The sequence below is a fragment of the Galeopterus variegatus genome, unplaced genomic scaffold (genome assembly GCF_000696425.1).
Source record: "Galeopterus variegatus unplaced genomic scaffold, G_variegatus-3.0.2 Scaffold203, whole genome shotgun sequence".
Taxonomy (NCBI): Eukaryota; Metazoa; Chordata; class Mammalia; order Dermoptera; family Cynocephalidae; genus Galeopterus; species Galeopterus variegatus.
The window spans coordinates 392,845-404,408 of record NW_007726314.1 but is presented as its reverse complement, the minus strand read 5'-3'; the positions used below and the strand labels follow the sequence as shown (position 1 = coordinate 404,408).

At 45.3% G+C, this 11,564-nt stretch overlaps 1 protein-coding gene across 1 annotated transcript; it reads left to right on the top strand.

The window, feature by feature from the left end:
• Positions 1-5,271: 5,271 nt before the first annotated feature.
• LOC103584956 (cAMP-dependent protein kinase type II-alpha regulatory subunit-like) lies at positions 5,272-6,080 on the top strand. The gene is made up of 2 exons (XM_008565808.1): positions 5,272-5,693; positions 5,929-6,080. The coding sequence occupies exons 1-2, from the start codon at positions 5,441-5,443 to the stop codon at positions 6,078-6,080; spliced, it is 405 nt and encodes a 134-aa protein (XP_008564030.1). The 5' UTR covers positions 5,272-5,440.
• The last annotated feature ends 5,484 nt before the right edge of the window (positions 6,081-11,564 follow it).

Here is an 11,564-nt window from a genome sequence, read left to right as displayed (position 1 = left end):
ATATATGGCTCCCTCCCCGCCCGAGGGGGCCACGGGGAGGTTGCCACTGCTGCTGTTGCTGGATCTGCTGTAAGCTGCCGCCGAGGACTGAGCTCATGTCTGCCAATGGCTCCCAGGATCTTTCCAAATTACCTAGCATAGACCTGCATGTGAGGGGTCTGTTACCCAGTCTGTACAACGCATTTGAAGGGTCTGTGGGCCCTAACCCCTAGCCCTAGCAATACAATTGGAAAACTTAGTTTAACTAAAATAATGAAATATTTTGGCTTTAGTTATGAATTGCCTAGCCAGTCAATTGGCGTTGTCACGTAGCAATACAATTGGCTATATCGGCAGTTGGCAAGATGCCGACAATTGCCCTAACCATACTGTCATGTGTCTCTTGAAGTGCTTGATGCCACCCAGTCCTTGAGACAGTCCTCAAACCCTGGCTTTTGCCTGGAGGCCCCCAAGAGTGTATTTGAATTCCAATCAAATGCCGTAGCTTAAACTCACTTTTATAGTCTGTGCTTCTGGATAACTTGCCCTTTGAAACATCTTCCATTTTAAAATGGAGTGTTTCGGCTCCTTGATGTTAGTGATGGTAGATTCTTTTACTCCTTTGGATATTAAATAGATGTTAAGTCAAATAGGGAAGCCCCTGGCAGCATATTTGTGAAGGGAGCAGAGCAGATGGTGAGTAACTCCCTCCTGGCTGGGGCTTACGCACTTTGAAATGCCACCTGTTCCTTATATATTTCTTCTCTCCCTGACAGGGGTAAGGGGGAGGGGGAATTGGGGCCCTTCCAGTAATTTCTCTGACTGTCACAGTCTTAAATGGAAGTAAGACAGTGATTGTTAAAACAACCAACTGGTGATAAAAAGCCTCACCCAGGCACCAAGAAGGGTATAACTGGGCCAAGGGTGAGAGACAGAGGGTGACCTGTTAAAAGCACAGTAAGCACCATTTCTGCTATAAGGTCATGCTATCTCTACCCCACAGTTCTTTCCCTACAGCCTTTTGAGGCTGGAACCCCTGTACCTTTTCTAACCTCCTCATGGGTTTATTCTCTCATTTCTATATCCCCATGTAACTCAATATTTAATGGGTAGGGATTTTGATCCACGCTTTCAGATGCAGAAGCCAAGGCTCAGATAGGATAAACTGATCTGAAAATCTCATTGGCAAGTTGATAATAGACTGGGAACTGGTGTCTGGGTGTCCTGAAGAAAGACCTACGATTCTATCAAAGGCTATTCTGGGGCTGCTTGGCCTAGGCTACAGGAGGCCTGTCTGGCAGTGTTAACGCTGAGGGATCTGGCCTGTCAGGCCAGAAGTGGCATACAGAGTCCTGACAGGCAGTGGGAAGGCCCCAGGGCCAGTTGTTCCCTGAGGGCTTCCTTTTCTTTCTATGCTATGGTAAGCATGCAAACATGTGATTCTCCAGCCAGGCTCCCCCGTGCTTCCCAGATTCTGTTCTTGCTCTGAGGTGTCTCAGAGGCAGACCCTTGGTTCACTGCAGAGGTTGATACTTTGTCAGGACACAGTGTCCCAGGGAAGGGGTTGGCTCACAGGTATAGAAACAGGTGGCCTTGGAATTAACTGCTCCCTGGAGCATGGGTGCTTGTTAAAATAGATCAGACTTCCTGGAACAAATGCAGTGGCCTCATGGGGGAAGCACTATGGAGGCTGAAGTATAGCTTGGGTGAGAACAGAAGAAACATAGCCCACTTCCCCAATATCTCCTGCTAACTGGAGGCTCATGAGCACTTCTAAGGTGAAAAAGAAACTGGTTGTGGTAGGAGCTAAATGATATGGGAGGACTAAGTCAGGAAGGGGCTGGCATGCAGAGGAAGTCAGGTGACCATCAGGTTCCAGGAGATATGTGGGGGACCAGAGTGGCTTAGAGAGGTTGGATAGGAAGGAGGTGTTCCTGCTGGGGCTGAGTCCCCTCAGTAGGCAGCGTGCATGAGAGGGCATAAGGTATATAAGCTTGGCGGTCTGGGCCAACAGCAGGCCTCCATAGGAGTCCAGGGGAGTTTGGGCCTCTCCTGCCAGGAGAGAGAAAGAGAGAGGAGGAAAAAATCTTAAATAACCTATCAAGTGTTTATAAAAATCCACTGTGTCATTGGAAACAGCTGTAGGTACCATACCCATGTTCTTTTTCACAAGACCAATGGTTGATGGGCTGAACAACGTGTCCCACTTGTGCTACTCTGCATCTGTAGTTGTAAACCTCTCTGAGAATTGGCCCCATTGTATCTATGTGTGTGCCTGTGTTGATGGTGTGGCAGTTTGTGCAAGATATTGACTACCTCCTGAGTTGTGAGTAGGACTAGGTTGGAGTGGAGCAACCGTCAGGGCTCTGGAGACTCTTCCTCTGTATTTCTCTTATTTCTTTTTTTTTTTTGTCTTTTTTCGTGTCCGGCAACGGATCGCAACCCTCAGTGTCGCGCCCGTACCGGACCGGGACCGGCAACGGGATCGCAACCCTCGGTGTTGCGCCCGCACCTCGCTCAGCCAGTGAGCGGGAACCGGTCTGTATGTGGGATCCGAACCCTCGGTGGGAGCGCCGCCGTGCTACCAAGCGGCGCACTGTAGCAGTGCGCCACCGGGCCGGCCCCTATTTCTCTTATTTCTGAGGGTCTTTGCTCTTGGCCTTTTCCACCAACTGTCACTTGGTGTTGATGGCTGTTTCCCAGTTACTGGCTACCTGTGGGTTTGATTGCCATGGTAACCTCCAGCGTGTAGCTGGACAGGCCTGAATGCAGGCAGTATGAATCCAGGATAAGGGTGGGAGATGCGGGGCTCAGGCCCTAGGTATTTTCTCCTGTTACAAGGCCCTCTTTGGCCAGTTCAATTGGGTATTCATGAAGGTGCTTGGGGCTCCAGTTGTTACTGATGTATTTGCCAGAAGGAGCAAAGATGGACTCCTGCTCTGGGGACCAAGTGCTGGGGGAGGGAGCCAGGTTGGACCAGAGTAAGGAGCTGTCTATCCTTACTCTGAGGCTGGTCTATAAAGACAGGTGAGACAGTGCTCCTGCTTTCTGTAGCCCTCACTCCTTCTAGGTTGCCTTTTGAATGCTGTTTGCTGGCTGGCCAGCCGTTTGAGTTGTACAGCATCTGAAAACAAGTCAGGCAGATCAGCCTGCTTCTGGCAGAGGCCAGCTGGTGAGAGTTTCTTGGAGCAACTGGGAGAAACTGCCCACACTCAGCTCTTTCCTCAGCCCTGGAATAGCCCTCCTTTCCTCTATTTTGTAATTGAGGTGAGAGTCCTAACTGTGCAGGTGCCTGTTCCCCTTTAAAATATATAGAACCGGGCTGACCCGTGGTTCACTTGGGAGAGTGTGGTGCTGATAACACCAAGGCCACTGGCTTGGATCCCTATATAGGGATGGCCGGTTAGCTCACTTGGGAGAGTGTGGTGCTAACACGACCAAGTCAAGGGTTAAGACCCCCTTACTGGTCATCTTTTAAAAAACAAAACATAAAACCTGACAATATGGACAAACTAGGGAGTGGAGGTGTGAATTTGTCTTTCCAAAGGGTTGGCTGTAGGACTGCTTGAAGAGGTGCAGATCTCCAGGTATGGCAGTACAGTTGGAGTCACACCCAGGTTTCCTGGGTATCACTGTCAAGGGCTGATCTCTGGAAAACTTGGAAGGGTCAGTCTACACAAGAGCAGAGAAGAGCTGAGGGACCCTGCACCTCCAGCCCCTCACTGCCTGTCCTTAGTGAGGTCTTCATATACTGAAATCAGGAGCCCAGCTTTTGAAGCAAAGGATCCCAGTTCTGAGACTGTGAGGTCAGGAAGGACAGCTGTTTCATTGGCTCTGCATGCTATGTTGAAATTTATCATTCACTCAGTAAACCTTCTCCAAGAGTGTGCAGTAGGGACCTAGGAGGGAATGAATTGAACACTGTCCCCCGCTCCAAAGCTTATGGTCCAAGACTACTTTCAAGGATCAAGGAACTTGTCCAGGGAGATACTGCTGTTTGTAATCACAGGCCTGCCTAGCCTAGAGCCTGGACTGGCATCTGCATCAGTGGGAAAAAGGTGCTCTTGCTACCAAGCAGCTCAGTTCTCAGCAGCAGTGAGCTCTTGGGTGTGTGCCAAGTCTGTACGGGAGGTGCTAGTGAGGATTTTAATTAATACTGGGTAATTACCAGGTGGTGCTTAACCATCCCAAAGCCCTTCAGGTTCACAAGCCTACAGCTAGTCACTTCCTGACTGGGCCTGGGAAGAAGAGGGAGGACTCTGCTATGCCCGCAGGGCCTTTGGTCGGCACCTAGGCTGTGGCATGCACATCCCAGCAAGGTTTCCACCATTTTCTATTTCCTTAAAATCTGGTGGGACAAGGCAAGCAACTTGGGAAATAAATAGCCTGGCCTCTCAAGTTCATGTATGCCTCCTCTCCATGGGCAAAGGATAACACTGCCTTATGATTTGCTCAACTTCATCAAGCATTGCTGGCCCAGGATGGAGTGTGGGGAGAGTAGGGGTGTACCGGCCTAGACCTGGGGACCCTGGTGGGAGTGCTTAAGAGGAGGAACAGGCACAGAGGTCGTTCCTGCTCTGGGCTTTATTCCCTTTTCTCAGTGTACAAGTTTGCTCTTCCAAGCTTATTTATCTGCCTGTGGCCCTCAAATTACTATTGCATTGAAACTCCTACTTCCTACAAGGCCTTTTCCGTTTGACATCTCACAGACTTCCTGGCAGACACCTAAGGATCCTATGGTCATTCCACCATTCCACCTGGCAGCAAGGGTAAACCTGACTCGACCAGGCCTTTGCTCTTGCTGTGCTCTGTGATCGGAATGGCTTTCCTCCAGATCTTCCTATGGTCGGGTCCTGCTCAGGCCTCTGGGTCAGCTTGAATGTCACCTCCTAAAGTGGGCCCTCTTGCCCTCCACCACAGCCAGAACCATACTCCGTCTGGCTGCGTCCTTAGCGCTCAGTAAATGCCGGCAAACAGGAGGCTCTTAGTGTGTGTTAAAAAAATAAATAAATGAAAGATCTTCATGACTACGAGTAGACCACTCGTCACCCAATTCCTGAGTTCCTTGCTGGGAGTCTGCAGTCTTGCCCCGCGCCTCCTACCCACGGGCGGGCTGCCCAGCGGCGCACGCGCACTGGAGATCGGCACTCAGCGGGGGCGCGCACGCCTGCGGCCGCATGCGTCACAAACCGAGCGCCCGCCCCACCCGTCCCTCTCTCTTGCCCGTCGGTCCTGTCTGCGGCGACGGCGGCCCAGTGACAGCGGCGGTGCCAGACCCGCCGAGGGTTGCGTGGCCGGGAAACGCAGAACCGGCCAAAGAGTGGCGCGACACGAAGAAGACCGGACTAGGGCTGCGCTTGAGGGGACCTCGCAGGCGCCGAGCGAGAGGCCGGCGTGAGGGAGCGCGGAGGCAGTGTTCGCCGGCGTACCTGATCTGCCGGTCTCCGCGCCCGCCGCCGGCATGAGCCACATCCAGATCCCACCGGGGCTCACGGAGCTGCTGCAGGGCTACACCGTGGAGGTGCTGCGGCAGCAACCGCCTGACCTCATCGACTTCGCAGTAGACTACTTCACCCGCCAGCGGGAGGCCCGCGCCCAAGCCTCAGTCCCGCCTGCTGCCCCTCCTTCGGACTTCCACACGCCTGAGCCCGGCCCTGACACTGTCGCCGACGCGAACACAGAGAGCGACTCGGAGGACGACGCGGACTTGGAAGGTAGGAGGCGGGCGGGGTGGAGGTTGGTGGTGGGTGACTGAGGGAGTGGTGCAAGGACTCTCTTTAGGAGGTCCGGGGTGGGGGGCAGTGCGTCTTTAGCAGACCTGGGAACTCTCTAGCGGGAGTTTCTCGGGTTTCCCTGAGCCGCCGGCGTGAAAACGCGTGCGCCACTTCCAAACAGAGTTCGGCGGCCCTCCGAACCCTAGAGCTCATGGAGGGATTTGTCACATTTCAGCCTTGAAGGAAACGTGCGCGCTTTGGGCCCTCGTGGTGGTGCGAGCCCGAGAGGTGTGGAGCCCAACTCGGCCCCGCCAGAGAATCCCTCGCCTCTTTTTGAGACCCTTCGCATGGTCTGGTTTCGAGGACAAGAGCATTCACATTCAGTGACTCGTGTTTAATAACCAGAACGGCAACTTCGTTTGGAAATAATTTATTTTTTGAAAAGTTATTGCGAAAAACTTTTAAGCATAGACAAAAGAAAGGAAAGGTGAGATAAACCCGTCTACCATCACCAGCATTCGGCAGTTGTCAGTTTTTGTCATCTATACTTTTTTTCTTTTCCTTTTTCGAAGTATTTAAAGCAAATCTGAGTCAGGTCATTTCACCCCTGCTTACTTCAGTATGCATTTCTTTCATATGGTCCCTGGGAATATTCCTTAAAAAAAAAATTAGTTAAAAACGATTGAATCAAATTGGGTTGAGAGTAAATAATAACTATCTTGTTTAGTGTGTGGGTTGCAGGAAAGAAAAGTAACACTTTCTACATATCATTTAAGCAATGATGTCAAGAAGCAATTCTGTTTTCTTTGGTTGCTTCAACTTATGCTTTGTCAATTTAACAATAGACTTATCCTGCTTTTGAACAGCCAAAATTTAACAAAACAATGAAAACATTTGAGAGACAAAGTTAGAGTCAGTGTTTGTTATTAGATCACGCTGGGGAAAAAAAAAAAAAGTTCTAAATTGATTCCAGTTTGGCCGCACATTCAAGTCACAGCTGGCAAGGAGTTAATTAATGGTCATTGCTGTAGATTGTAAGCTTCAGTGCACTGGGCAGTGTCCCTAAGTTTATTCATGCTTAAAGAGTGGAAATTGCTCTTCCGTGTTTCTCTAACTTTTTGCACGTTATATGGCTTTTTTTTTTTTTTTTTTTTTAAATCGGAGATTTCTGAAATAAGAAGTTATTTTCCAAATCTCTGCCACAGGGTTGTTTTGTGGTCTTGGGCAAGTTGTCAAACCTGTTTGATTTCAGATTTTCTTATCTTTAAAATGAGGGCAGTGACAACAATCTCCCAGGGATAAATGTGTTTTTAAAAGCTTTATTTCAGGAGTGACTCCTAGGTTTGTTTCACAGTCATCTCTATAAATCACAAAGCCGTAAACCTGCTTTGTGACAATATTTATTTACACAAACATTAGTATTTTAGAAATTAGTCCTAGATAAGTAAAACAGAATTTACAGGTTTTTGTATTATGTTTTAATTCTTTGTCATTTTTAATCTTTTTCAAAATTGGAGTGACTTAAAATCTTTGTAACCTTGTGTTCTATTTTGTTGGTATTTAAATATTTTTTATTTAAAATAGAGGTGTAATTTAAACCCTTAAAATTTTTTTTGTTTTGTTTATGTCTTAAAGTGGACTTACAAATAATAGGCTGAAAATAAATTGCACACATTGCGTTACCCCTTCATACCATTAGGATAGCTATTATTTTAAAAAAACAATCAAACAGCAGAAAATAACCAGGATGTAGAGAAGTTGGGGCCCTTTCTCATTGCTCAGGAGCAATATAAAAAATGATCCAGCTGCTGTGGAAAACAGTTTGGTGGTTCTTCAAAAAGTTAAACGTAGAATTACCATATGGTGGAACAATTCCACTCCCAGATATATACCCAAAAGAATAAAAAGTGGGGAGTTAAGCAAATAATTGTACACCGATGTTCATGCAGCGTTGTTCATAATAGCCAAAAGGTGGAAACAACCCAAGTGTTCATCAGTAGATAAATGGGAAAACAAAATGTGGTCTATACACAATGGAATATTATTTAGCCTAAAAAAGGAATGAAATTCTGATACATGCTACAACATGGTGACTATACAGCATTGAAAGCGTTATTCTAAATGAAATAAACCAGATACAAAAGGACAAATATTGTACAATTTCACTTATAGGAGGTACATAGGATAGGCAAATTCATAGGGACAGAGAGTAATAGAATAGAGGTTACCAGGGGCTAGGGGGAAGGGAGTAATGTGGTACTCTTGTGCAGTGGGTACAGAGTTTCTGTTTGGGATGATGAAAAAGGTCAGGAGTTGGATAGTGGTGATGGTTGTTCAACATTGTGAATGTACTTAATGCCTTTGAATTGTAAACTTAAAAATGATTAAAATGGTGTGGTTAAAAATGTTCTGTATGTTATGTGTATTTTACCATAATTAAAAAAGACAGAAAAAGAAAAAATAATCTTTCAAATACAGTGACAATATTAGGATAATAAGTCCACACTACTTAAATTAGAAATAGGATAGGTAGTATTAGAACTGTATATAGCAAGGATGCTTTGCTTAGTAGGGTCCTTGTGGTTAACCACCAATTCAGTTTATAACATTATGTACAATTGTAAAGAATAAAAAAACTTATTAGCTGTTATTAGTTTATTTTAATAACAGCTTTGATATCAAACAATACACCAAAGTATAAAGTATTATGAATATCTAACTGTTGAGAAAGCCTGAACTGTACAGACTTATTAATAAGTTACTCTAACTACATAAGAGCAATAAATTGGCCTTTAGACTCAAGTCACTTCTGTAATTACCATAAGGCATTTATACTTGTGGATTTCCTAGCCTTTTTTTGGTAACAGCTTTACGGAGATATAATTTGCATACCATACAAGTCACCCATTTAAAGTGTATAATTCAGTGGTTTTTAATATGTTCACTTATATGTGCAACCACCATCACAATTTTGGAACATTTTCATCACCACAAAAAGAAACCCCATATACCTTAGCCATCACCCACCAACACCCTTATTCCCTCATCACTAGGCAACCTCTAATCTACTTTCTGTCTCCATCCATTTAGCTATTTTGGATATTTCATATATAGTCAGTCCTCAATATCTGTGTTTTCTGCAACCACAGAGTCTGCATCCACGGATTCAACCAACTGCAGATCAAAAATATTCAGAAAAAAGGGCCGGCCTGTTGCGCACTTGGGAGAGTGCGGTGCTGATAACACCAAGGCCCCGGGTTCGGATCCCCTATAGGGATGGCCGGTTAGCTCGCTGGCTGAGCGTGGTGCTGACAACACCAAGTCAAGGGTTAAGATCCCCTTACCGGTCATTTTTATAAAAAAAAAAAAAAAAAAATTCAGAAAAAAGAAGAAAAACAGTACAACAATAAAAAAACACACACAAAAAAATACAGTATGACAACTATTTATATAGTATTTACATTGTATTGGGTATTATAAGTAATCTAGAGATGATTTAAAATATACAGTAGGATGTGCATAGGTTATATGCAAATACTATTCCATTTTATATAACGGACTTGAGCATCTGGGATTTTGGTATCCGAGGTGGGGGTAGGTTCTAGAACCAATGCCCTGCAGATACCAAGGGACAACTAAAAACAGAATGATACGGGCCGGCCCAGTGGCGCACTGGAGAGTGTGCCGCTTGGGAGTGTGGCGGTGCTCCCGCCGAGGGTTCGGATCCCATGTGGAGACCGGTTCCCGCTCACCGGCTCAGCACGGTGCGGGCGCAACACCGAGGGTTGCGATCCCGTTACCGGTCACGAAAAAAGACAGAAAGGAGGAAAAAAAAAAAAAAAAAACAGAATCATACACTATGTGGTCTTTCACTCCCGGCACTTAGCGTAATGTTTTCAAGATTTGTGTTGTAGTATATATCAGTACTTCGTTCCTTCTTATTGCTGAATACTGTTCTATTTGGATATACACATTTTGTTTAGCCATTCATCGGTTGATGGACATTTAGATTGTTTCTACTTTTTGACTATTTTGAGTAATGCTGCTATGACCATTCATGTGTATAAATTTGTATGTAGACATATGTTTTCATTTATTTTGGGTGTATACCTAGGAGTAGAATTGCTAGGCCATATGGTAAATGTGTTTAACCCTTTGAGGAATTGCCAGACTATTTTCCAAAGTGGCTGAACCATTTTACATTCCAGCCAGCAGTGTATTGGGGGTTCTAATTCCTCCACATCCTTGTCAACACTTACTGTCTGTACTGTTGGTCCTTTGTATGTCTTCTTTGGAGAATTGTCTATTCTAGTTCTTTGTCCATTTTTAAATTGGGTTGTCTTTTTATTTTTGAGTTGTAGAAGTTCTTTATATATATTAGATTCAAATCCTCTATCAGATAATATTTACAAATATTTTCTCCCATTCAGTGGGTTGTCTTTTTACTTTTTTTTTTTTCCCTTTTTTTTGTCTTTTTTTTTTTTTTTTGACCGGCAACGGATCGCAACCCTCAGTGTCGCGCCCGCACCGGACTGGGACCGGCTACGGGATCGCAACCCTCAGTGCTGCCCCCGCACCTCGCTCAGCCAGTGAGCGGCCGATCTGTATGTGGGATCCGAACCCTCGGCGGGAGCGCCTCCGCGCTTCCCAAGCGGCGCACTGTAGCAGTGCGCCACCGGGCGGGCCCAGTCTTTTTACTTTTTTGATGTTGTCTTTTTAATCAGACAACTTTTAAATTTCAATGACGTATATTCTTTTTCTTTTGTTGTTTGTGCTTTGGGTGTCATATTTAAGAAACCATTGCCAAATCTAAGGTCATGAAGATTAACGCCTATATTTTCTAAGAGTTTTATCTCTTACATTTAGGTCTTTGGTATATTGAGTTATTTTTGTATGAGGTGTGAGGTACTTCATTCTTTTGCATATGGATATCCAGTTGTTCCAGCACCATTTGTTGAAAAAACTATTCTTTCCTCACATAATTGGCTTGGTACTCTTGTTGAAAATCAATTGACCATAAATGTGAGAATCTGTTTCTAGACTCTTAATTCTATTCCATTGATTTATATGTCTGACTGTATTCTAGTATCACACCGTCTTGATTTCTATAGCTGTGTAGTAGGTTTTGGAATCAGGAAGTGTGAGTTCTCTAACTTCGTCCTTTTTTAGAATTGTTTTTGTCCTATTGTCCCCTGAATTTCCGTGTGACTTTTAGGATCAGCTTGTCAATTGCTGCAAAGAAGCCAGCTGGGTTTTTTTTTTTTTTATTTAAAGATGACCAGTAAGGGGATCTTAACCCTTGGCTTGATGTTGTCAGTACCATGCTCAGCCAGTGAGCGAACTGGCCATCCCTATATGGGATCCTAACCCACGGCCTTGGTGTTATCAGCACCGCACTCTCCCGAGTGAGCCACGGGCCGGCCCCCAGCTGGGCTTTTGATAGGGTTTTCTTTGAATCTGTAGATCATTTTGGACATTAATGCTATCGTAACAATGTTAAATCTTCCCATCTATGAGTGTATCTTTCCATTATTTAGATTTTCTTTAATTTCTTGCTACAGTATTTTGTAGTTTCCAGAGTATAAGGTTTGCATTTCTTTTGTTAAATTTATTCCTAAATAATTTATTCTTTTTGAGGCTATTGTAAATGGAATTTTTTTCTTAATTTCTTTTTTGGATTATTCATTGCAAGTGTATAGAAATACAGTTGATTTTTTTTTTTTCCTTTTTGTCTTTTTTCGTGACCGGCAACGGATCGCAACCCTCAGTGCCGCGCCCGTACCGGACCGGGACCGGCAACGGGATCGCAAACCTCAGTGTTGCGCCTGCACCTCGCTTAGCCAGTGAGCGGCCGGTCTGTATGTGGGATCC